Source organism: Alligator sinensis, unplaced genomic scaffold, assembly GCF_000455745.1.
Source record: "Alligator sinensis unplaced genomic scaffold, ASM45574v1 scaffold779_1, whole genome shotgun sequence".
NCBI classification, from domain to species: domain Eukaryota; kingdom Metazoa; phylum Chordata; order Crocodylia; family Alligatoridae; genus Alligator; species Alligator sinensis.
The window spans coordinates 84,558-111,995 of NW_005843170.1; the positions used below are offsets into that span (position 1 = coordinate 84,558).

The 27,438-nt window shown below is 43.8% G+C and overlaps 1 protein-coding gene across 1 annotated transcript; it reads right to left on the bottom strand.

The window, feature by feature from the left end:
* Window positions 1-3,342: 3,342 nt before the first annotated feature.
* Window positions 3,343-25,670, bottom strand: LOC102372362 (butyrophilin subfamily 1 member A1-like). Its single transcript, XM_014526840.2, has 10 exons — window positions 25,296-25,670; window positions 21,881-21,998; window positions 20,821-21,168; window positions 18,540-18,821; window positions 14,814-14,918; window positions 13,581-13,601; window positions 9,041-9,061; window positions 7,859-7,879; window positions 6,971-6,997; window positions 3,343-4,339 (listed from the first exon to the last, which is right to left on the bottom strand). The coding sequence occupies exons 1-10, from the start codon at window positions 25,344-25,346 to the stop codon at window positions 3,819-3,821; spliced, it is 1,515 nt and encodes a 504-aa protein (XP_014382326.1). The 5' UTR covers window positions 25,347-25,670; the 3' UTR covers window positions 3,343-3,818.
* Between the last annotated feature and the right edge of the window lie 1,768 nt (window positions 25,671-27,438).

Consider the following 27,438-nt stretch of genomic DNA (forward strand, 5'->3'; position numbering starts at 1 on the left):
TCCTTATGTCCAGCCTAAAATGGTCTTGGAGGAGTTTATGACTGTTGATCCTTGTTATCCCTTGGGGCACTCTGGTGAACAGACATTCCCCCAGATCCTGATGAGCACCCCTATATATCTATTCTGCAATACTTAAACATATCTTTAACTCCCACTGGCTTAAAAATGAATAAATGATGCCATTTTCCATTTTGATTCTAGAAGGTTTTTTTCTGCTACATTCCCCCCTCCCCCCCCCCCCCCCCAAAAAAAAAAAAAAAAGTCAAAGTATTTAGCCCTCTGGTCAGAACTTGAAAACTGCTACAAATTTTTCTTTGACTTCTTGAGGTCAGTATTGCACCTACTGTTTTAAATGAAGTGCAGAATTTAAATAAATGAATTAGTTATAGTGCAATATGCCATCAAAATAACTCGTTACTTTACTATGAATGCATTTTCTAAAATGTATTTTGATTGCACGTGTAATGTTTGCCTAAAGAAAATCCAAACTGTCACAACATTTTTTAATAATTGTATTATTCAACTACCTGTCAAAAAAAGCAGTTGCTATTACAAGGTCATTTATATCAAAGGAAGTTAAGCCATCAAACTTTATGTACCTGATTGATCTGAGAAGTTTTACAATCTTTAGCATGTTACCACCCCATCAAAGGGAAGCCTCAGTGTTGTTAGGAGTTGGACTGAAATAGTCATTTGAACTATAAGCTCTCTTAATTTGTCAAGTTTCACAGCTAGTACCAGTTATAAAATAGCTGGAGAATTTGATCAGAAACTTCCTTTACATTTTTAAAGAAAACTCTTTCTGTTTCAACCTGATACACATGTTCCTTCTGCAGTATTTGAGTTCAAAGGTGAGACAGCTCATTCAGACTCTGCCAGGTGACTTCTTTCTTAAAGAAATATTTGCTGCCCTGTAAAATGCAACTCTACTACAGCTGTTCAAAAGATTTAGGTGTCTCAGGTTACTTGAATTCAGGAAAGAGTTTGAGCAGCGTCTTCTTGCTTTTTTCACCTAAACTATGGTGAATTTCAGACATCATAGTAAAAATTACATCAAAATTATTGTAATTTATTATAGAATAAAAACAGTAAATTATTGGGAACATTAATGTCCTTGCCCTGCAAGATTAGCTTTTAGCAATAGCTTTAACTATAAATACAAGTGTAAAAGAACAGGGTAGCTCAAGAGTAATCCGCCCCCTGTCCTACTCACCCTGGTATCACCATTATTGGTTTGGGGATGTCTGAGGATATATTCCCGGCTGTTCTATTTAATTGCTCTCAATGGATCTATTCTCCATGATTTTTTTCTAATCCCTTTTTGAGCTCAGTGGTACTACCTGCCTTTACAATCCCCTGTGGCAATGAGTTCCACAAGGTAACTACATGCTGAGTTAAAAAGTACAGTATTTCCTTTTTGTTGTTTAATGAATTTCAATGAGTGGCCCCAGTTCTTGTATTCTGAACCTGGTGAACAAGTTTCTTATTCACTTTATCCACATCCTTCATGATTTTATAGATGTCTATTAATGGGGCTCTCAACCTCCAGCCTGAAAGCCAAATGAAGACCACAGAGCCTTAGAATCTAGCCTGCAGGGTTCCTGAAGGGCCAGGAAATTTGGCAGTAGGAGAGCAGTGGCAGTTAACACTGCCACCCCTCCTTGCTGCCAAAATCCCAAGCCCCACATGGTAGGTCAGAGCCTGAACATGATTCTCCCCCTGCCTGGCTAGATTTGGGCCCAGCCACACCTCCTTCCCTCTGCATGGCTTGCTTGGGGCTGGGTGATGCCCCCTTCTCCACCCCAGCCCCCATCTATGCAGCCAGACAAGTGCTGGCTGTACCAGTCCCAGAGCTGGATTGGGTCCAGCCTACAGATGGGCCAGGCACTACACATCCAGCCCACTGGATAAAAAGTTTGAGCACCACTGCTCTATCACATCCCCACCTCAGCTTTCTCCTTTCCAAACTGAAGAAGCCTAATGTTTCAGTTCTCCTGGTATGGCATCTGCTCCTTCCCCTTGATCATCTTTGCTGACCCTTTCTGTACCTTTTCTAATACCACCACATGGTTTTTGAGATGTGGAGAACAAAATTGCATGCAGTAATCAAGATGGGGGAGCATCATTAATTTATATAGTAGCATAATAATGTTTTTCATTTTGTTTTTATTTTCCTTCTTAATAATGTCCAACATTTCATTGTCCTTTTTTGGTCGCTGCTGTGCTCTGAGCCAATGGTTTTAGCAAACTATCCCCAGTGATTCCAAACTCTTTTCTGAGTCATAACTGATAGTTCAGTGCTCATTCTTGTGTATATGTAGTTAAAGGTATTTTTCCCTATATGCATTACTTTGCACTTGTCAACATTGTTTTCTTTACTTGCATCAGTCTCTGGACATTGGGGGGGGGGGGGGGCATTTTGACTTGTGCTCTGAGGCTGAGGGAGTGGGGCAATTTAATTAGAGTGGCTCCAAGAGCTGCTCTAATTAATGCACCCTCATAATCTCAGGTATCATCATCCCCGTGCCTCAAAATAGTGGCAGGGGTATTTTAACTAAAGTTCGTCAAATGAGCTTTAAAGTGCTCTGCTGCCATTTTGAAGTACAGGGACACCAATACATGAGACGTGGAGGCTGGCTGGAATCCGGTAATTAGCACTGAGTCTTCTCCAATGATCTGTAATTACAGCAGGCAGAGCAGCCTCCCAACATGTCAATAGGTACCTGTTAACTTGGAAATCTTTACTGTAGCACAGCTTACCTGGAAACCTAGGATGAGCTGACCATTACCCATGCTTTTGTTCAGCTGCTCTACAAGACAGGGAACATCAGAAAATATTTGATTTCCCAAAAAAAAAGGAGAATGTATCAATGCACAATCGACTTTCATGCCTTTTTCAATGCGTATAGTGCACAGTTAACTTTAGCTCTTTATAAGAAGAGTTGCATCCTAAATTCTTACACATCGAAGACTCTGACCACACATATTAACACACCTTGTTGTAGCAGTCCTGGAAGAAGATTATTTGCACATTATTTAAAATTTTCCAGCTTTGGGTTTGTAAAATATCAGGAAGGGCAAGCTGCCAACTGTCCAGTGATATTTGGCTTTCTTTCTACACAGCAATGCCTGCAAGCCTATCAGTTTGCCATATGACATTTTCCCAGTGATACAACCTGTTCTGCGCAGTGAGAAACCAAATTATTTGAAGGTACCTGCTTCTTCCATCTCCCTTCTCCCGACCCAAAAAAAAAAAAAATCACAAAAAGTGAAAGAGCTAAAGACCACAAAACCAAAAAAAAATCTTTTCTATTGATCAAAAATAATTTTATTTACCATGAATGCAAGGAAATCCAATCATCTGAAAAGATTGATTGTTTAATAACAAGAAAAAGGGTCAACATTTAAAAATAATCACATGTATAGTTTCACATGTCTTGTTCTAGGAGTTTAAATAGGTGAACTATGCAATACATGTCACTGTCAGATTCAAGTGCATTTACAAATTTCATGGCCCCCCAGCCTTCGGCTTTCAACTTCACTGTTATTCACCCCATCCTCTCTGGTTCCCCATCATTTCTGTCTGATCCTACGGGCTGCCAGAGTCCACCGAAGCCAAGAAGGGTATAACAGGTGGGCTACGGGGTTGGCTTCTCCATCTCCGTCTCTTCCTGTTCTGTATGGTGTGACACTGCAGAAACCCAGAACTGATCTTCTAGGGTCACCGAGACTACATGGTTAAAAGTCTTCAAGAGAGAGCTGAGCATGACTGAGAGTGCCTGATTTAGAGGTCTTCTCTGGTCCATTCCCCATTTGTCTCAGTGGCACAGCTGGAGCTGGGATCCAGCTACCCCCAACCAGAGCCAGGGGCGGAATCCTTCCCCAGTGAATGAGACTGGTGGGAAGGTGAAGATTGGGTCCTCAGTATCAGCATCGAAAAATGCCACCCACCCCCCCTCAATGTCTAAAAACACCCGCATCCTCTTGGGAACCTGGTTCAGGGACAGGGGTGTGGGACGAGGGGCAGTGAGAGCCTGGCATCGACCTCCACATTGCTCCACAGCCCAGATCCCCTCCTCAGTGTTAGGGCCGGTCAATGTGTTCCTCCTCACAGACTGCCTGGCAATGCCCGCTGCCCAGAATCGTCCCTCAACCACCTCCACCTCCCAGTAGTGTCTTCCTGAGGTGAAGACCTCGCAGCCCAGTGCACAGGACCACGAATCAAATCTCTCAGGATTGTCAGGCACATTCTGCCGCGTGTCTGCCCGTCTCACATTTTTCCTGTCCTCAGACACGATGAGAAATGAATTTGCAGTGTCACGATCCACAGTCAGATTTTCTGTAGAGGGAGAGAAAAGCAGTGCATCAGGGCCAGGGCTTATCCCTGGGGGAGCATTTGATCAATTCAGAGACAGAATCAGCCCCAGCTGAAGGGTGAATCAGGAAGTCTCCCTCCTACAGACAAAGTTAATGCATCCCCTGTGGATAGAGGTGGGTCAGTAACAAAATGTAATGATCAGCTGGGCAAGGGCTGGGACCCAGAATCATTCCTCCCAGTTTCATTCCTGCACCCACCTGTCCTTGAAGAGGGGCTTAGAGACCCGGAGGTTATAGTGGAGCCCCAGAAGAGTGTAGTCATGTTGTCTCCATCATGCATCTCATCTCCCCTCACAGTTTCTTGCCCCCATCTTAAAATCTCATTGTATTCCACCTCCCCCCTTCCAGGTTCTAGTGAACCCAGTCGCTTAGCGGTACTCCCACACCAAGAAAGCCACAACACAGAGGTGCTGGAAACTCAGTGAAGAAATAGCCTACATGGCACAAAGATTTATGATGGCCCAGATTTTGGTGCTAAAAAGCAAGTCCAGTTTCCCAGATGTCTGAGGCACAACAGAAAAGAATACCTAACAATGTGATAAAGGAGAGTAAGACAACATGCACACAAAATGCCAAGAGTTTCATGGTGGAAAAAGGAAACAGAATGGGTACACGCATGGGTGACTAGTGCCACCTTAGCCAGGGGGGCATATGCCCCCCAGCAATGAGTCAGCAACCAAGGGGGGTCCCCCTGCCATGGCCAATCACGGGCTTCCCCCCCACCGCGGCTGATCGCAAGATGACCGATCACTGCAGCCCCTTCCAGGAGCACCACAGTGAGCATGGCTGGTCAGGGGGTGCACCAGCACTCTCAGGGAGCGCACATGCACCCCCATGCACCCCCTACATGTCACCACTGGGTACACATTTGGAGAGATGCAATAAATGACAGACTGAAAGCGAAAGACAACAGCTGAGAGGCAAATGTATGGGGTGGGGAGAAATTCTTTTTTTTTTAGGCATCTAAGTGGCATGGGGTTTTGATCAACTATGTAGCATTTTGGCACTTACATTTCTCAGCAATGAGCAGCTATAATGACACATATATAGCTGAGACATATGGAGTCGGCTACACCATAGCCTCATATATATGTTATGCCATGTGCGTACACCACTTGTGGACACACTGTGGAGTCCAAAGTCCTAAAAATGATCAGCCCCAAACTCACTTGTTAGTTGGCCCAAACCTCACAAACAGCAGATATTACACCAGTGGTTCTTAGCTTGTTTCAGCTCAAGGCACCTCCCATTAGACTTAAAGTATTCCTCAGAAAATGCCAGTTCTGAGCTTTCCCTCATTTTTTGACTACAGAAAAATAATAGAACAATTCTTCTGTTTCAAAGAACTTGCAAAAAAGCACAAGTCCGAATATTTTTACACTATAGATTCTTTTTTTAAATCACCCCAGAGCACATGTAATAGGCACCCAAATAAGAGAGAGATTCTTGTAGAACTTCTGGGAAAAGACATTGTCAAAAGTCTTTTTAAAGCTAAATAGATGCTGTCAACTTGTTCAGAGAGGCAGGCATTCCTTCGGTGCTCCTGCTTATGTCCTCCCTCTCCTCCTTCTTCCTAAGCATTCTTCAACAAGAAATTCCACAGACCACACTCTTCCCATGTCCTTCTTTCAGGCCATGGCCTTCAGCCTATGGCCTCAGCCTGGTCAACACAGCCACTCTTCCAGGTCTACTGTTCCACACCGACCACCCAGACAGGGCAAGATTTGTCTGAAACCTCTAGCAGATCCTAACCCTCTACCCACTCCCTGTCACCCAAATGCCCAGTCAGGGTCAGCTGACCTTTCATTTCCCCCATATAAACCGCTGCATAGGAACAGGAAATATCTGGACAACAGGATTTTACTGGATCTCTTTTGCTGTTCCCTCTGGTCTGTGCTCTGACTCCGCTCTCTCCCTGATCTCCTTGCTTCTCAACTTGGTTTCCTCTCTGACCCCACTCTCTGCCTGATCTCCTTGCTTTCTGACTCAGTCCTAGATCCCACTCTCAGACTGACCTCCTGGCTTGTCCCCAGATTCTGTTCACCCCTCCTGACCCTCACTAGCACCTCAATCTCTGAGTGGCCCCAGACTTGGTTGCCCACACCCCACCAAGACACTTTTCTGGCTCTCCATCCCTCCATGTAGCTCTGATTCTGCCCCATGTTTGGGTTTACATAGTTGATGAGCTATCTGCAGGGTATTTCAGTGAAATGACTGTGTGACCTTCCTCCTTCTGATCAGCAGCTGGTGTTTGGCCACATGGGATCACAGGAAAGCTTCTGAAAATACTGCTGAGCAGCCAAGCCATTAACTAGACCCCTTCTGAGTGTTTTTCTACTTCTCCCTCCCAGATTCTCCAGATCCTTCAACCACTTTACTATCATTCTATGGCCCCCCCAGTGAGACGGAAACACACTACTCCCCAAAATAAATAATCTGGCCAAAGAGCTCATAAGTCTTTTCACCTTAGTAAAGACATATTCATGACCCAAACTCTTAGTCTGTCTTACAGTTTGAGCATATAAGAAAAGTAAAGTGGAAATCTCAGGAAAAAGAGAGCTTTTAATGTTGATTCAGTCAGATGTCTCATTACCTGGGTGGATTGTACTTTTTCTCCATTCTGAAAGCAAACAGAAAAGCAGGGATGAAAACATTTCCCAGCAAATGCAATAGTAAAGGGACTTTTAAATGAAAAGCAGCTGCTAAACTGAATTTAGGCAAGACCAGAGTGATGCTGTACAGAAATGGGGCAATGTGTTGAAGTACTAACTGGGTGCATCTACACATGCACAGTAACATAGGCTACTGCACAGTAATCAAAAATTACTGAGCAGTATGGGCATGTGTCTATATGTGTGCACCCGTGCTGTGCAGTAACAATGCCAACTTATGCCAACTTGGGCATAAATTTGCTACTTGCTTGATGCAGGTAGCAAAATTATGCCCGAGCAGTTACTGCACAGTAAGGCACATGTAGACACCTTACTGGGCAGTAATCCTGTTTGTATAGACTGACTTGGGAATAACTTTAGTCCCAAATCAGTCCACACACAGTGTTACTGTGCTGTAATGCATGCATGTGTAGACGCTGGCATAAAAACCACTTTCCTGGTCATTTAAGTGTCCAGTTTTCATCATCTATATGTACGCATTCATATACACATACAGGCTTATGAGACCAGGAATAGAGGAACAAAATTGCCATGTAGATGAGTAGGACTAAACACTTATGAAAAAAAAGGGAACAAAATGCCACCCTCATCCCAGTGAGGATTAAACTCAAAGTGCTGATGCCTTCTGATCAGCAAGAACCACAAGCAGAGGTTTTGCTCAGAGGGGGAAGAGCTAAATTCTCCATGAAGTCTCCTAGACGTTATGTGCAGTGTGTTCTGATAGCACACTGATGGGCAGCAAGATAACAGTAAGATGTAGAAATTTAAGAGCATAGAAAATACAACATTACAAAAAGAGAAAAACTCACCAATTTCTCGTTGAAGCTCATCTGAGTAACATGCAAACAAAAAGAAAAACATATAGGTAGGGGCATGGACACACATAACACTTAGAATGGTTTAAATGTGCTTTAAACCTGAAGATACAGGGTACATATACACAAATGTGGAGGCTGCTCCAATGTGCTGCACTTACAGCACATCGGAGAAGACTTGATTAATCGAATCTGCTGAAGCATGGCAATTACCATGCTCCAGTCATTCTCTGTCTCATGTATCAGCATCCCCATGCTTCAAAATGATGGTGGGGTGCTATTTTGAAGCACAGGGACGCTGATATGCAAAACACTCTAGGCCCTTTAATTAAAGTGGCTCTTGTAGCCACTCTAATTAAACCGCCTCTCCCCCGTCCCACTGGAGCATGTGTATAGATGCCCATATATGCCTGTTAATCCAGTTCGGTACCTCCTTGAATGGTTCAAAAGTGTACCTGGAAAATCAAGTACTGTTTGAATCAGTACATTTTGAACTAGTGCAGTGTTATGTGGGCACAACAAAATATTCAATGGGCGCAGGCCTCATCAGTCCTCCAGGCATCCCACACTTCCTCACTCTGCATTTCCCCCTTCCTCCCTGACTGATGCCACTGACCACTCTGATAACACAGCCAGAACTCTATTGCCCTCCCTTTTTCTGGTTGTTGGACTCTATTAATGTGCTCCCTTGCATTGCTTGTTAAATAAAAGCTATCTATCTAACTACCAGGTGGGCCTAATTGTCCCAGGGTTTGACTCGCATCAAAACAGGCTTAACAGTCATTTATACACATCACCCTTCCTACTTGCATTTTTGCTTCTCAGTCGGTGACCAGCAAGAGTATACTTCCTGGCCAGTACATCTCTAAAATGACCCAAAATAATCCTATGGATTCATATAGCCATATCCCAGGAAAACACATCAGTACATTTTATGCTACATACTTCAAAGGGATTTAAAGTAAGACAGTGGAGGTATGTGTCTGTAGGATCCCAAGACAAAATGCTTTGTCCCAGATGCATCATCCATTTACAGTCTCAGTATACACATCATTATCATAAGGAAATTTATGCTGATATTTTGTGGCCCTTTAATAGAAATAAAAATAGCTATAAAAATAGCAGAATTAAGCACAGTTAACTTCATGAAAGAGGCCCAATTAGAAAAATACTTACAGATTTTCTGGAGATGTGTTCCTAAAATAATTATGTAAATAGAAAAAAAAATAGAAGTCAGTTTGGAACATTTTAATTTGATGCTGACTCAAAGGACTGTTTTTATTATGGATATTCCTAGCAAGGTAAATGATAAGCATTTCATTCATGTTTGGCTAACCATGTGAGTTCATTACAGTTAAGTGACAAAATAAATTTTGTTGCCATTAGCAAAGGATGTGAAGGATACCAAGAAGGGTTTCTACAAGTATGTCAGCAACAAGAGGAAAATCAGGGAAAGTGTGGGTCCCCTACTGAATGGGGGAGGGAACCTAGTGATGCAGAAAAGGTTTAAGTACTCAGTGCCTTTTTTACCTCAGTCTTTACAGGCAGGAGTAGCTCCCAGACTACTGTACCTGGCAGCAAAGTTTGGGGAGAAGGTGAGCCACCAACAGTGACAAAAGAACAGGTTAGGGACTATTTAGAAAAGCTAGATGTGTAAAAGTCCATAGGCCCAGACACGATGCATCCAAGAGTGCTGAGGAATTTGGCCAATGCAATTGCAGAGTTGCTGGCCATTATTTTTGAAAACTCATGGCAATTGGGAAAAGTCCTGGGTGACTGAAAAAGGGCAAATATATTGGCCATATTTAAGAAAGGGAAGGAGGAGGTTCTAGGGAACTACAGATTAGTTAGCCTCACCTCAGTCCCTGGAAAAAATCATGGAGCAGGTCCTCAAGCAATTTGACTCAAAGGACTGTTTTTATTATGGATATTCCTATCCTAAATGACTTTGCCAAGGGCAAGTCATGCCTGACCAACTTGCTTGCCTTCTATAATGAGATGACTAGCTCTGTAGAAGCAGGCAGATCAGTGGATGTGACGACATATCTTGACTTTAGCAAGGCTTTTGGTATGGTATCCTGCAATATTCTCACAAGCAATGAGCCAAGGAAGTACAGGTTGGATAAATGGATAAAGCTTAGTTAACAAGTTTTAGTTCAAAATGCCCCACTGCCATTTTTCAGCACAGGGACGCTGATAGACATGATGCTAGAGTCTGCTGGAGCACATTAATTTCTGCGTTCCACCAGACTCAACTGAGTCTGCTCTGATGCGCTGGATTTCCAGTGCGTCAGAGCAGGCTCCTTGCATGTGTATAGGAGCCCATCATGTCCAGCTTTGGGCCCTCCACTACAGAATGGATATGAACAAATTGGGGCGAGTCCATCAGAGGGCAACAAAAATGATTAGAGGGATGGGGAACATGACTTACGAGGAGACACTGGGCTTGTTCAGTCTAGAGAAGAAAAGATTGAGGAAGGATTTAATAGCAACATTCAACTACCTGAAAGGTGGTTATAAAGAGAATGGAGCTAAACTCGTGTCAGTGGTGACAGATGGCAGAACAAGGAGCAATGGCCTCAAGTTGCAGCAAGGGAAATTTAGGTTAAATATTCGGCCTGTGTGAAGCGGCTAATATTTGCTTCAGATTCAGCCAATTCGGGGGACAGTGATTCGATTCAGCGATTAGAATCACTGTCCTGAAGCGATTCGGCCAAATCTGATTTGGAGATTTGGCCAAATCTCCAAATCGGCCTCACCACCCCCACCTCCAATGGCTGCCCCGCCCACTCTCCCAGCTCCTGGCTCTTAAAAAAATAAATAAATAAAAACCCCCCCTCACTGGCTTCTGCCAGGCTGGGGGTGGGGATCTCCACTGCCCCCCACTGCCCCCCACTGCCCCGCACTGCATGTGGGGCTCTGCCACAAGCCCCCAGAAGCCCCGAGCAACTGGTGAGTCAGGGCTTTTTTTTTTAAGGGTTGGGAGCTGAGTTGGGCAGGGAAGCTATGGGGGTGGCTGGGAGAGTGGGCGGGGTTAGGGGGGGCAGCAGGGATCACCCCCTACCCAACCTGGCAGTAGCCAGTGAGTGGAGGCTTTTTTTTAAAAGAGCTGGGAGCTGGGGCCAGCTCCCCCCTCCTCCAGCTCCCCCTTCCCCGCCCCCTACTTACCCTGCAGCAAGCAGGGACTGCCCAAATCACTGAAGCTCTCAGAATGTTTTCCAAATCAATTTGGAGAGCTTGGAATTGATTTGGACCTTTTAATTGGTCTCTTGATTTGATTCAGATTTAGAGATTCAGCCACCAAATCAGGCCGAATCCCCTCTGAATCAAATCAGCACCTGAAGCTTTGCACAGCCCTATTAGATATCAGGAAAAATCTCTCACTAGGAGGGTGGTGAAACACTGGAACAGGTTACCCAGAGAGGTTATAGAATCTCCATCCTTAGAGGTTTTTAAGCCCCAGGTAGACAAAGTCTTGGCTGGGACAATATAGTTGGGCTGGACTAGATGACCTCTTAAGGTCCCTTCCAACCCTAATTTTCTATTATTCTAAATCTCCCTATTTTCAAGGATTTACAATTCTCATTGTTGAATTCTCAATAGAATTAGAACCCAATCATCTTCCATTAAGTCTCCTATATAATCACTAGTTCTGTTGGAAGTTTTTGGCATGCAAAATGTGTAACTTGAAGTTATAAAATTACCAACATTACTTCTTAAATGATAAGACTTATGATCTCACATTCATTGCAATCAGTGGCAAGGGACATTAGGGGTGCAAGATCAGACACTTACAGTTTTTTTCCCATAAAACAAATCCCTCTGTTTAAAAAAATAAAAATTGTAAGCAGCCCCTTTCAGAAGGAGACAAATGCAAGCAAAATGAAAAAGGAAGGTATGACAGGGGGCAAGCTCGGGGCCAGGTCTCATGCCGGCCCACCCACCTGTCTCTATGGGGCAGTGCACCCTGCCTCTCCTGCCACGACTTTGCTGTTCCCATAAATGGGTGGTAAATGCAGAAGACTGTCCATTACATGGCCCGATGTCAAAGGGCACTATCTGTGGTTCCAAACCTCCCCTACACCACAGCACATGCCTCACAGATGGCATCCATGGTGACATTGTGCTCCCAGCCTACAGCCGGGCCAAGCTTAGCACTCACTGTCAGGCCTCTTTCATAGGCACATTCACACTGCCCTCCTCTCACTGGGGCCTATAGCACTCCACCTGCTCTCACAGGGTCTCTTTCTTGCATCAAGAACTTGTTCCACCCTGTTCCCTCTTGAAGCAGCTCCCAAAGGCCATAGACTTTATGCATATCATGCCTTGGGTAGCAGACATACAGTCTCTTGGGCCTCTCCTGCGACCCTCACCTGGGTAGTGGCCAGCCAAGGTCCTGACCTGGGCCAGGCTCGCCCTGGCCCCTCCTGGGGCAGCTTTACATAAACATACAAAAACATACACTGGTCCCTCGGCCCCACTTACTGGGCTCCCAGGTCTCTGTCCTCCATCACTGGGAATCTACACTTCCCTCAACTAGCTCTCCCGGGGGTTGGCCCATGTGCTACCCTTCAGGCTGTCCCACGGCCCTACTCTGCACACCCCCTTGGGCTGCCCTTAAGGCTGACCCTCAGCCCTGCTCAACCCTCTTCTGGGCCCTCACTACCACCCCGTCTCTGGGGTTACACAACTATCCCTTCCTTTGGGACTCTGGGGTATCCCTCCCCGGTGGAGGTTCAGGTGGTCACAGCTCTGCCTGGCCCAGCCTGGGTCTTACACCATCTTTGGGCTCAGGTGGCCATAGCCATGCCTGGCCCCTTGTACCCACAGTGTTGTGGGGGCTAGGGGTTAAGGCATCCCAACCCACCTATCACCGTGGTGGTAACTGGCCGGGCATTTCCTGCATCACCAGGAGCCCCACCAGGCCACCCATCCCTGGCATGGTGCAGATTTAGGTCATGCCCAGGACCAGGAGTCTCCAAACCGTCCCCATAAGCTCCTATCCTTACCTCCAAGATGTATTATACAGCCTTTCAGCCAGGCAATGTTTCTGCCTGGTTGCCCGCAGCAAACTACTATGTTTATATAGACAGCCAGTGTTTTAAAATGTGTGCCGCAGTTAAGCCCCTGCTGGCTGCTTGACTCAGCCCTTAAAGTGGCAGGCACTGCAAGTGCACTGCAGCAGAAGGGGAAAACGGAGCAATACCTGTATCTTGTCTTAAAAATAAAACAGCAAAAATATGAACTATGATTAAGAGGGGTATTATTATTACTACTACTGTTATTATTGTTGTTGCTGTTTCCCTTGGCTACACAATTAAAAGATCAGCTTCTTTACAGATGAAATTCACCAATGGCACAAGGAGCTGTCAACAGACATTATATTACTAAAGAAATCTGATAGGTTCATATTACTAACTGAAACAAGGGAAGGTGTCATTCTCTCTTTCTCTTACATATTATATGTCTACATTTCATTAGTTTATCGGTACTAGATTAAAGTCAATACAGTAAGGCTCTGGTGCAAGACAATTTATACACAAAAGCTTTATTTATTGCTTTTACATTTTTTCATATCAAGACTCAATGTGAAAGTTTCATTCTCAACTCATTTTTTACTCAATTTTAAAAATCCTATAAATAAAATGAAACGCATTAAAGGACTCTCCCACTGAACAAAAATATTATTGGTTGAAAGAAAGATAATGACACTTACCAATCTCTTCATTAAGTTTCCCTAAACAAATTGAAAAGAGTAGTGATTAGTATTAGGAAGTGCAATTGTTTATTATGGTTAAAGGAGTGAATTCTCATGGATGAAAGGCACCTGTGTTTTGAAGAGATGCACATGAGGCATGCAAAAGTTTTTGCATAATTAACACAACTTGATAGTTTCATGCCCTTAATGCAAAGATAAGAAGTTTCAGGTTTTAGTTAATGTAAAGAACAAATAATTCCCCACCAAATAAAGCAAAGCACACAAGCATCTTTGTGAGGATTCAACATCTGTGCAAGAGATTTACTATTCATCTGAGAGAAAAAGACACTCAACCAACTTAGTGTCCACCCCAGTAAAGGAACTAATATCTGCACACATAGATTGGGAGTAGAAATAGATCCATTTAACAGTCACACCTGCCCATTCTTGTAAAAGCTAGGGTGAACTAACTTCAAATGTGTTCTTGTTTCTTTCTTGTGCTGGTGTGACATTAAAATAATTTACAGAGGTTTCACTCTCTTCTACTGGGATAGAAGTAGATATGCATAACAGTTAAATACAAGGCAAGCTGCCAAGAGCAGTGGCAAAATGTAGGGGGTGCACGTGCCCCCTTGAGAGTGCCAGTGCACCCCCTGTCAGCCAGCGCTCCTCACTTAGGTGATGGGCAGGGGGGGCAGGTGGGAGCACTGGTGCCCCCCCTGCAAGCCAGGGAGTGGGGGCACCAGGAGAAGCACCACTGGCGCTTCCAGGAGCTCCGCTGGCACTTCTGGGTTGGCATGATCAGCTGCAGGGGAACCCCCACCCCGGTCACTGACTGGCCTCTGGGGGGGGCGGGGGGCAGATGCCCCCCCTGACTCAGGAGGCATCAGTCGCCTATGTGAAGGAGTTTGTGATAGCAACCAGATTCCTTGTCTAGGTCCCTGAAGGGTTTGTACTCTACCTGCTAACACATGAAAAAGCTAGACCCAGTGCATCTTCACTGCTAATGTCACCCATGCCACCTGAACAAAATTAACACAGGTCTGTTAACACATGCTACAATTACATCTTCATTTTGCTGTGTGAGCTTGCCCTTAGTATCGAATTCCTTACCTGGGCTGTTTTTGCAGCAGAACACCACCATGGTTCCCCATGCTTAGACTGATGAAAAATCCCATTTTTACCCTTTTTTGACTTAGTAGATGAGACAGCTCTTGTCAAATAAAATATTTCCCTCCCCTTGATATTTACCTCTCGTTCTGAAGAGACAAACTGCCAGGGCCAAGAAACCAAACAAAACCACAAGGCTTCCACATAACACCACCATCCAGGGATTCACCCTGGGGAAAAAGGGATCTGAAAAGCAAAATGGCACAGACTCGCATTCATTTGCAACAATGAGAAATATTAAATGTGTTTATTCCATAGATATATGTACATAGTCCTCAGCAGGATTAGTCTGTGAGGAGGGTGTCAGTAGGACCCCCTCAGCACTGGACAAATCTCCAGAAATTGATTTTAAAAATGACTTCAACCAACAGACTTTTGACATGGATTTATCAACGAGTAAACAGGTCGGGTTTGATTCAGTGCTCTTTGTGTCATGACCACGTTCTCTGCCTCTATAATGAGACTAATGTCAGTTGACTTACACCAGGAAACAATTTGCCTCTCAGTGCTCAGCAGCATTTAAAAGCCAGGGAAAATATCATATTATTTTGAAATCCAATTTTTCTCCCAAATATTTAAATTCAGCCAAATATTTATGCAGAAATTTGCCTACTTATAATTTTTAAATGTTTGCATCAGGGTAGGGTTCAAGACTGTCTGAAATGTCCTTCATGCTCAGTATGTCCACTGATTTATTTACACTGATGCTCTCCTCTCTTCTATCATTCAGTCTTGTCTAACTATCCCAGCTACATAGTTGGTTCAATGAAAAATAGCACTGAAAGAAATCTTTGCCTTTCACATCATTTATGGACCATCACAGCTACAGCATCATTCTTACACTACCATTCAATCATTCTGAAATGTATTCACCGGCAGGCCACAAAAATCAAGTTGCATCAGTTTAACCACATTTATTCACAAACTGCCAGGTCCTGTTTCACCTACTAAACATGTAATTAAAAATTACCTGCCATTTAGTTGTATAACTCTCTTTCTGCTCTTCTATTTATCTCGATTTAGAATTTTCAACAAAGGCCTAAGTGCATTATCCAACATCTGCAACATCTGTGGCCACTGAGTGTACATTTTAGAGGGGTCTAAAATGGCTGCAAAGGCCACCTACATCTCAGAGCAGTTCTGCTGTGCCCCTATGAGTGTCTAGCAGCTGACTGGGCCTGAGTACCCTGAAGAAAGTTAGTTATGCCAAAACTATGAGTAGCAAGATTTAGCAGCTGCTGCTGCTATACAACTTTACAGCCAGTCTTCACCTGGCTCACATATAAGGGTCCCTGTGGGCCGCAAGCAGCAGGTAGGAGAAGTGTGAGCCAGCCAATGTGAATCAGGCAGCTGATGAAGAGCCAAGACAGAACTAGGCTAGGTAGAAATGCCGTAAGGACCAGGGTGTGAGAGAGGAGACTGGAGACTAGAGGGGAGTAAAGGGGACTTGAGAAGGACCTAAAGATTAGTTAAGGACAACTCAGGTAGGTAGCCTGGCACAGGGAACATGGTGAGGAGATTAGGAGGGAGGCTTCATGATGGCTGAGTGACTGGGCACTGGATAAGGGAGCAGGGTGGGACTGGTTTGGGAAAACTAAGTAGAGGGATGACTGGTCACTTGCTGCTAAGGAGGAGCCCCAACCCTAGTCACAGGTAGGACCCAGGCCTGGTGACAGGCCCAGCCACACCACACCTTCAGCTACATCAAGTTTTATTGACTCACACCATTATCCACCACCTTGCAACATGCTGCAGTTCAAATCGGAGGTGTTCATTACACCAACTTAGCTCAGGGTATTGAAGAAACTGGAAGGAGAGCTCTCAGAGCCCTTGTCAACAATATTGATAAAGTAATGTGAGATGGGTTATGTCCCAGACAACTGGAAAAGCGTCAACACAGTGCAGCCATGATCACTCAGGCCCTTGAAGGTCTGGTGAGGCAGGTATACATGTGGCTGGGCCTGTTGCCACAGCTGAGCATGGAGCTGGAGCCTGGTGCTGAGGTTCCCCCTGAGCGGCATGTTGCTGACAGATGGCCAATGCCACAAAGTGCAGGAGCACGACCTTGTCTGTGGAGGTGCCTAGGAACTTTGCAATCCAAAATGGAGGTATTTCAAGCATTTCTTGTCTGCTGGAGCATGGCCAATCTGGACTGAAATTTAGATGCCAAAATTCAAACTGAGTCTGATGTAATGCCTATATAACTAGTGTAAGTCTAGCCCTTAATCTGCATTTCATACAACAAATGATGAACTGGTGGGTTAAGTGAATAGTCCATCAGCGTTTCGTTGAGTGGAATTCTGTTTCCTTTTTCATGTCTAAGTGGCAGCTTTCTAAATACTTATCTGGCTGGTTGTGGCCCCCCTTTACACATTGGTTGCATAAACCTACACAAGCAGACTGCACATATGCAATGTCAGCACAGGAGTTCAGGAAAAATAATGCAGAGAGGAGGACTTGCCAATATTTTAGCTTCAAAAGCTAAATGCTTACAGTATGAGCCTAGAAACCCAGGGACCTGGATTTTAGGCCCCTGTTGCCCACAGAGGGCACATTTTGACAAGTGTGCACATGTGGTTTGCGATGTCTCAAAGCAATGAGGCACTGCAAACTGCACACATACAGGGGCATATGAACCTGTTCTCCCCACTGCTAATTAGCAGTGCAGCAGGTTTTTTTGATGCTGGGATCCAGTGTGCAACACCAGAAAGGGAACCTGGCCAGCCAGAGGCATGTTCTGGCTGCGGGCCAGGCTCCAAGCAGCTGGCTCAGCACCACTGCTGCCCCAGGAGGCCCCCAGAACTCCAGGTAAGGCTACTGGGGCCAACATGTGCAGGAGCATGCCCAAGGACAAATAGCAGCGGCACAAGTATGTGCCGCTGCTATTTGTCTCATGTGAAACACATGCCCCTGCACATATGCGCTTGTTGGAATGGACCCAGAAGGTTCAAACCTGCATCTCCCTCACTTTCCAATACTGTGCTCCAGTTTCTACACCATAGGTTAGGTGTTATGCAGGCCCTCTGATGCTCCCCTTGGAGAGCTGAGCCATAGCCACTTGCAATTCCTTCCTTTTTCATGTCCCCGTGACAAGGTATTTCGCAGAATTCACAGATTCATTGGAATCAGGAAGGGCCACACCATGAGCGCTTCTGCTTTGGCCTCAAACTTGCAACCTCTGGGCTGCCAATTTGCACCTTAGCATCTGCGCCACCCCAGCCTCCCACCACTTCCAATTAGTAGTCATTGAATAAAATGGGTAAAGGGCAGTGCAAGGAATGAAGCTCCAGGATAGGGCCCCCTGCTTCCTTTCCCCTGCTCCAGGTCTAATGTGTTTCTGGCTATCTACATTCTGGTACCATAGGAGCTTTTCTGTATCCACAAGGGACATGCCTATATAGCCCCTTACATATCTAGCCAGTACATGACCTACAAAACAAGCCCAATCTATATGTACCTACCTAAGTGCCCACATCGGCTGGGGAAGAGTTGCTACCTGTGCATGAGTGTTTTTTGGAAGTTATGTGGGTAAAAACTGTTATTTAGATGCACAAAGGGAAATAGATTTTCATTCTTTGTTCTGTTCATTAAGATAGAGCTTTAGAAAATTCAGAGTTATTTTTACATGGAATTTCAAATTCTGAAAGTCACAATGAAAGTAATCAAAATGGATGAACACTGGCCCACAGGAATAACAGCCTCCCATCCTCCCTTCTTGCTTACAAAAACATATACATGAATGCTGGCTTTATTTTGTTGTGCTTTGCTTTCCTCTGCATTTCACGTTGTTTCTGGATGGTAACTGACCTGATATATAAACTGCTGATTCCTTCGTTTGATTGATGAAGTTGTTCCTGATGCAACAAGACAAGTTCTGGTTTGAATGATGTTTTATAATGATTGAATTTTCTGTTTCAAACAGGCCATCCCCCTTTTGGGATTTTGTTTCAGAAAGTGATGGTAACTGTTGCCCGCTGGCATGTCTCCACAGGACTTCAGGCACTGGGTACCACCCAGCTGATCGACAAACAACTCTGATCCCTCCATCCTGATAATCTTCAACAGAAATAAGAGGAGCAGAACCTAAACCTAGAGGAAAAGTAGGTATATTTCTGTAAAATCCATGATCAACTTTTGTAGAGTCCCATGGACTTGCAGCGGTGTGGGGTGGGGAGTGGGGCCAGACAAGGAGTGGCCGGGGTTGGGGAGCGAGACTGGACTCAGACTGGGGGGGGAGGGGGATGTAGAGCTGGTCCAGACCCAGAGCAGTGAGGAGTGGGGTAGGGCCAGACCCGGAGTGGCGAGGAGCGGGGGCAGAGAGGGGGAATTGGGACTGTACAATGCTATTAATACTTTGCTGTCTCTATTGGAAATACATGGACTCATATGTCCTATTAGGATTGAATGACACATTCACAGCTGCATCACACTGTGTCCCCTCATTCAACCTGGGAAATCAACGAGTACATGAAAGTTCATCATCTCATCAGCCATTTCAAAGGTTCAAGCTAACAGCTTACTTCAACATATTTTTTTGTTCCCTTCTTCCAAGAGCATTACATGGCTCTTTGTATTATTGATTATACCATTTAAATCAATGAAGTATCCCATATTTCCATTCTTTCAAAAAACTTATTTTAGTAAAGTCACTATAACTATATTAGCAAATTGTCTGTCAAGAATGATGGGGGTGGGTGGGAGGGGACAGAGCCCTGAGTCCAGCCCTGCACCCCCCCCCCCCCCGCATCTGGGCCCACTACCCACCATCCTGCTGCTCCATGTCCAGCCCCACTCCCCGCCCCCACCTTCTGCCACTCTGGGTCTGACACTGGCCCCACTTCACCCCCAATCCCGCCACTCTGTGTGTTCTTGTACAGGGAACTTTCCATTCCCCTAATCATAGGAATACAGTGTACAGTTCTGGTCATTAGTTCAAGAAAGATGAATGCCAAGAAGAGATGCCACGAAGATGATTAGAGGAGTGCCAATAAAATAATTAGGGGAATGGAAAGTTCCTTGTACAAGAACACACTAGAATATTTTGGCTCATTTAGTTTTGCAAAATGAAGGCCAACAGAGATAGGTTTGCTCTCTGTAAGTACAGCAGGCAGGAAAACACAAGGAACACAAAAGAACGAAACAAGCTAAACAGTAATGTTGATACAAGAAAAAATTGATATAATCTAATCACAAATATGGGCTACAAATGAAAATAAATTTCATAAGCAAAACACCAACCAAGAGCAGCCTTCCTTTTGGAATAGTGGGGGCAAAACAACCACATTTACAACAAAGTTCAATAAACTAATGATAAGAATTTTATGATGTATTCCCTGAAAAAGCAGGGGACTAGGAAATCCCATCTAGTCCTTTGTTTATAAATAAATCTCTCTGACTCCATGTACAGCAGGGGTGGGCAAAATGCAGCCTGGGGGCCGGATGCAGCCTGCCAGGCCATTCTATCTGGCCTGCGGGGCCCCTAAAAAATGTAGAAAATTAATATTAATCTGTCCTGGGCTGCCTGTCATTCAGCCCTCAATGGCTTTCCAAAACTCAGTAAATGGCCCTCTGCCCAAAATAATTGTCCGCCCCCGATGTACAGTGTCAAAGCAGTACAAGATAAATGCCCAGCCTCATTTAACAGTTTCCTCCTGAATGTTACCTGGATTGTACCAAGCAAACCATAACATTTGACTTTTACCCAAGCTTAAAACAACGAGGGTAACAATCAGAAGCCTATATGACTTACATAATTCCATCTAAGTTACATATCTTAGAAATTAAGGTATGCATTTAACGCACATGTTTATCAAGATGTTGTTTCCTTTCTAATTAAAGAACCCTTCTGAGGCCACTGGGGATTACTTTTGGGCAAGGAAGTCCCTTGGCCATTCTGAGAATGTACGTGCTAATATTTGGAAAAATCGGAAAGATATTTTCTAAAGTGTGATTATAGTCGCTGACTAATATTTAGATAGTGTGTGTTACTGTAAAATAATTCAAATACAAGTTACAGAAAACTGACATAATTAGGAAAGAAAAAAGGTCTGTATACCATACAAAGATAATATAGACAAAAGTCACTGACCTGCTACCTCCAGGTCCAATTTCGTTTCTGCATAAGAAGTATCACCTCGAATAAAACAGTGGTATTCCCCTTCATCTGAGCGTGTGATGTTGAGGATTCTCAAGGGAACATTTCCATTTACCATGTCATCTTTCAGAAGAGCCGTCCTTCTCTGATATTCTAGAATCTGGTTAGTATATTGATCTTTCCCATTGCGATACAGGTGCACGTAGTTATCAAACATGGATCGGAACCATCTCACTTCCATGTTCTGAGCGTTCATATTAGGGGACAGGTGACAAGGTAACACAATTTCCTGCCCTACAATGGCAGTGACTGGCTGATCAGGTCCAACAGCTGTAAACTGGGCTGTGAAATATGTCAAAACAGAGCTAATATAAATACAGAGAGAAAGTATACATTTCCAAAAAGTCATCATGAGACAGATGTTAAGCTAGGAAAATTTCTATCTAATCTATCGAATTTCTATCTATCTATAAATATTCTCCAGCTATTTGGGTTGGTCTAATAAAAGATATCAAATTCACCCAAGGAACCTTGTCTGCCTATCTAAACTGACAAATTTATGGGGGATTGGAAACAAAAAGTGTCAGGCACACTTAACAACTCTACCTGTAATCTTTGATTCTACTTGTAAGCTTGATAACTCTACCTGTAATCTTAACTGTAGGCATAGTTAATAACTTTATCTTTAATTTTGATTATTCATCCCTGCTTGGGATGGAATTTCCAAAGGGAAAGAGGTATTTTTATCTGGTTTGTTTTATTTTATTTTATTTTATTTATTTTTATTATTCCTTCTCTTCAACTAAGTTTTTGAGGCGACACTGGGTAAAAATGATATATTTTATACAGACTATGATAATGAGGGACTATGATCAAATGAACAAATAGATGTGGCTGACTGGGGAACACACTTCTTTTTATATTCATCTGTTTTAGAACTTGTGGTTGCTTTTGTTCAATTTTCTATGAAAGACTAGAACCAGTCAATTTCTAAATAAAACAGCTTACTTTCTGAGTAGCAGCAGAAAACATATTGAAGCAATGGGCTTCCTACCTGATTTTGCCTGATGAATTTTCAAAGTGATACAGAAAATGATTAAAACATGAAGCAAGCTGCTTGGTCTGGAGATATGGCGTAATAAGAAAGTCATCTTCTTCATTGTACTTTGAATCTGAAAGCCCAAAGGGAGAGGAAAAACCTAAGTCTCATGAGCACAAATCAATGATTCCATACATTGTATGGATGAAGATGGCTAGAAGACAGCAGATAGTACATGTAATACAGAAAGGATGTACGCAGTAAACCGAGTAAGTTATGAAGCAAAAGCAGCCACTGAAACCTCAGCCTTCCTTTACTAAAAATTATATGGTGAATAAAAAAATACTGTAGACCTTCCACATTTTACTATGTGGCTTCCACATTTTATTGTTGTGTTGTTGTGGCTTTAATGGTCTAGGGAATATGCAAGAAGCAGGTTTTTAGGGGATAATATCTTCTATTGGATCAATTGCAACTAAGCGGTGCACTCAGTTGCAAGCATCTCTATCACCTTTTGAAATGGGAATTGATTCCAATCATACAGCAAAAAAAAGGAGGGGAAAGGATTATAGAATAAGTATCAAATTCTGCTTTTTCCATTGCATTCCCAGTGATTTATAGGGTAAATCAAGACATAATATACAGATCTATTGTATTAAAAAAGGAAGGGTTTTTGAACAACCATGATCTTATAGCAAGGAAAAGAGACCTTGAAAACATTGTTTTATTTTAAAAACATTTATTTTTATGTCAAAAATTTAAATTATATTTTTCTCACTCTTTCTTTGATTCATCCTCTTTTAGCTCTTCAAACTCCTGCTAGCAATAAATAAAGGATTAATGAGTTTTCCTTTTTCTCTTTCCTTTCCTTTTCCCACTTTGTAACTTCAACTCTCGTGAAATCACTCTAGATTCCTAAACCATATCCAGCATTGGGCAGTTAAAGGGTCAAAGGGAAAAAAATAATTCTGTGATTTTTGTACAAAATAGTAAAAGTTTTTAAAATTTGCAATGCAGGAAAAAGAGAGGAGGAAAAAGGGAGCAAACCAACCAACTGGGCATCATCAGTTTTTTGCACCTAAAGTCTAGAACCAAAAAAATAGGAGAAAGTAGAGAAACACAATTTCAATACTTACTCCAAAATGCCTCCCAATTTCCCTTTCTTGGGGCTGGAAATGATATATAGGTATCTGTCTGCTTATTCCATTCTTTGAATAAATGGGTGAAAAATAATTTAGTATTTCCTGGTTTTCAGTCATTTACATTTGGTGAGCTCCCACATTCTGGAAGGGCATACAACAGTGATGATGAAGTGGAAATGCCAGCATAGTTGGAGATTTCAAAAATAAGCTAGCCTGTCCTTCTGCATAACTCCAGTCAGAGAATCTCACAGAGGAATCCATCTATTACACACCCACCATTTGCATGTGAACCATAGCGTAATTTTTATAAAGAGAAATTATTTATTTAAAGACTACAGATGATAACAAATCCAGCCTATCCCAGGCAAATTGTTCCATCTGATAATTTCCCTATATGAAAACTTCACATTTTCTGAATTTCCAGGATGGTGTCTTTAATGGATTTTATTTTTCCTCCATTTTGGACAGGGAAGAGGCATCCCTGATCAAAAAGCTCTTCACCAGTTTTTTCTCTTATTTTGGATTATTTTACTTAACTGACTTCCTTAAGTCTCTGCTGTGAATCATATTTTCCTGGCTTAAATCATTCCTGTAGCATTTTTCTAAGCCCTTGCAAAACCCAGTAAATCCACTCAATTACTGCTCTTGCATAGTTTTCTCATGACCATGCCATAGTTTCATAGTTTCATAGTTTCATAGTTTTAGGGTCGGAAGGGACCTAATAGATCTTCCAGCCCGCCCCCCCGCCAGGGCGGGAGAACAACAAAAAACCCTAAAAACAAAAAACAGGACTCAAATGAGTCCAGCCAGGTAGGCATCCAGCCTCTTCTTAAAGACCCCCAGGGTAGGGGCCAGCACCACCTCCCTTGGAAGTTGGTTCCAGCTCCTAGCCGCCCTAACTGTGAAGTAGTTTTTTCGGATGTCCAATCTGTACCTCCTCTCCATCAACTTGTGCCCATTACTCCTTGTTATGCCAGCGGGGGCTAGGGGAAACTGCGTCTCCCCCAAACCCTTCTGGTTCCCCCTATGAGTTTATAGACGGTCACCAGGTCCCCCCTCAGCCTTCTCTTGTGGAGGCTGAATAGGTTCAGGTCCCGCAGTCTCTCACTGTAGGGTCTGCCCTGTTGTCCCCGGATCATGCGGGTGGCCCTCCTCTGGACCCTCTCCATGTTGTCCACATCCCTCCTGAAATGGGGCGCACAGAACTGGACACAATACTCCAGCTGCGGCCTGACCAGCGTCGCATAGAGGGGGAGGATCACCTCCCTGGCTCTACTCGAGATGCACCTGTGGATGCACGACAAGGTCCGGTTAGCCCTGCCAACCATGACCTCGCATTGTCGGCCCATGTTCATCTTGGAGTCAATAATGACACCAAGATCCCTTTCCACCTCCGTGCTCTCAAGTAGGGAGCTCCCCATCGTATAAGTGTGCTGCTGGTTCCTACTACCCAAGTGCAGCACCCTGCACTTGTCCGTATTGAAACACATCCTGTTCCTGTTTGCCCACCCCTGTAACCTATCCAGATCCTTCTGCAATCTCTCTCTCCCTGCTAGCCCCTCTGAGTGTGACCCTTCAGCCAATCTGCAATCCATCTGACTGTGTAGGCATCTATGCCACAGTCGCCTAGTTTATTAATTAGGATGGGGTGAGAGCCATGATTCTCCCCGTTGTTGTTGTTGCCATAGCAAAACAGATGAATGAAGCTGAGTGACCTATACAGGATGTGAAGGCATAGAAATACCCAGTCCCTGAGATGGATCTTAACTTTTCCGCAAGGAAGGGGCAGCCCTGTAACACTGTTGGTCCTGTGCCCATGCCTTACGTAGACTGTACTTGCTCCAGTATCTGCTTTGTGGCAGATGATACGAGAAACGAGCTAGCCAAAATCAGAGCAGGTCCACATTCAGTAGGATATAGATTCGTAGATTCATAGATGTTAGGGTCGGGTGGGACCTCAACAGATCATCGAGTTCGACCCCCTGCATAGGTAGGAAAGGGTGCTGGGTCTAGATGACCCCAGCTAGATGCCTATCTAACCTCCTCTTGAAGACCCCCAGGGTAGGGGAGAGCACCACCTCCCTTGGGAGCCCTTGGGATATATATTTGCTTCCTTTGCTGTGGATATTTTCTTAAATGTATTTTATTGCACATGTAATAAATTATTTACATAGAGAATAAAAGAAAGTATTATTTAGTCTTTGTATAAATAATTGATCTATCAAAAAAGCAGTGTCTATTAGAGTTCAGTTACATAAAAGGCAGTCAAGCAGTAAAAGCTCACTTACCCACATGTTCCCTTGGGGAAGTTGTATGATCTTGAGGGTGTGCCAGCCCATCAAATCTTATAGTCAGCTTTGCCAAGTCAGTTGTTTTGTCAAGTTACGTGTTTGAAATATAAACTTTCCATCGATCGCCTTACACAGCTAATTTTGGCTATAAAATGGCCTCAGGATTTGATCATAGCCTTTCCTTAAGGCTTTTAAAGAATTATCTTTTTGTTCCAAACTAATAAAGGTGTTTTTTTTCTTGCTGAGCTGGAAAGTAAAAGCAACAGCAAGAGGAAATATGAAGCAATTTTCAAAGAAAAGAGAATCATGTCAGAAGAGAAGTGTTTTCTCTTAAAGGAACAGCATTTGTGATGAGCCAGAAAAGTCAGATGGCAGTAGGGTGGCCACCTTTTCAAAATGGTAAGGTGGGACACATGCCTGCCTCTCCCGCTGCCCCACACCCCACTCGTGCAAGCTGGAACACTGCCAGACTGCAAGGGGAAACCCAGCATTTCCTGTGGTTTTCCACGACAAATGGAAAACCCAGACCCCTGCATGACACTGTGAATCCGAGAAAAATGCTTTCCCAGAGTTTTGCAACCCAGGACTGGGATTTAAGGTTCCCATTTTGGGATTATCCTGCCAAATTAGAGATGGGTGGCCACCCTAGATGACAGCCTGAAGTAATCAGGTATCCCAGTTTACTTGAATTTAGTAGTGATTTTGAAGAGGTTTTTCTTCTTGCCTTTTTTCCAAACTGCTGCGAACAGCACACATAAGATTAATAGTGATTCATGTCTAATCCTCTTCACAATAAAAGTTCCCTAACAGATTACTGGAAACAGTAGTAACTATGCATTGCTGAACTGTAGTTAGGCATTTCTTTATGGCTATGGCACTTAAAGATAGGAACCTAGATATTTTGTGTTGAGGAGTTTCGCAGCACGTCTACACGTGGTAACTGAAGTACACAAGATACCCGGAAGGCAGAGAAAATTATTCCATGCTAATGCAAGTAAAACTGCTTCTGGTATATGAACTGGCTCATTTAGTACTCATGGGGATAGCTCTACACTGCATTAGAGTGGTATGTGTAGACAAATCATTCCCAACCTGGATGCAGAGGCGTCACTGGTGACACCACTGTTTGCTGCTGCCACAGGCAAGTTAAACTTCCCTATAGGCATTTCTTTCCAGCAGGGGGCTGCAGAGGTAGAGCAGGAAGTGGCTTCAGGAACAGGCATTACTGCCTGTGTTAAGCTTATAATAAAATAGGTAAGTTGAAACTTTAGAACAGTGATTCTCAACCAGGGGACCATCACATTCAGGATAGTTATGGAGGGGACACTTTGAATCTACCAAAGTTGGGAACAATGGGTACAGACACACCCACAAGCAGGGGCAGATCCAGATGAAATCAAGAAGTGCAGTTGCACCCTTTTTTATTCCTGTTCCACCCAGAGTTTAAAATCAACTGCCTGACAGTGGAAGCAGCATTGCTATTCAGGCATCGGTAACAGAGACAATTGACATCATGGCTTATATAACATACCTGAACTTCTAAGCTCTCCATTCTGCAGGTGTTAATGACACTCTCTCTTTTGAATGGTCTTTAATGGTTCCACTAATCAAGATAGCCATTGTTTTGCAATTCTGATGTCTGCTAGGTGTCCCTGGTAATGTAGCTCCTATTTCACAGCCCTGGAGAGTGCTTTTAACTCTAGCCAAAAACATTAACCCGGGTGTAGAAATAACTTCAGCAAAGCGCTGGATGCACTGTTTGAAAGAGATGTACATTTAGGAGAGACACAGAAAAAGAGCATCAGAGAATCCAAAATCCTGGCTGGATGGACGATTCAGTATTATCCTGAATGAGACATTGGTTGGTAATGCTTGTAAGTAATACCCACAGGGGCACTGACTGGGCAGGGTATCGGGGTGTCTATCAACATGTCAGGAAGCACCATGGCCTACGGTTTTGCCATGGCCTAGACTAGATCCTATGACCCCAGCTGACTTCCTGCCCTTTGGGCGGGGGGCTGAACTCGATGATCTTCCGAGGTCCCTTCCAGCCCCTGTGTCTATGAATCTATAAGAAGATTATAGAGCCCCATTGCCCCTGGGGCTTGGCCAGGCCAACAAATCTTTTGTCCCAATACTT

Excerpts from the sequence above, each read along its gene's own strand:
- LOC102372362 (XM_014526840.2), bottom strand. The coding sequence starts at position 25,346 with ATGGGCTGGCACACCCTCAAGATCATACAACTTCCCCAAGGGAACATG. Across the intron at positions 18,822-20,820 it reads ATTGGACCTGGAGGTAGCAG|GTTTAGGTTCTGCTCCTCTT; the intron begins GTCAGTGACTTT and ends CTTTTCCTCTAG. Across the intron at positions 9,062-13,580 it reads GAAACTTAATGAAGAGATTG|GAACACATCTCCAGAAAATC; the intron begins GTAAGTGTCATT and ends TAATTATTTTAG.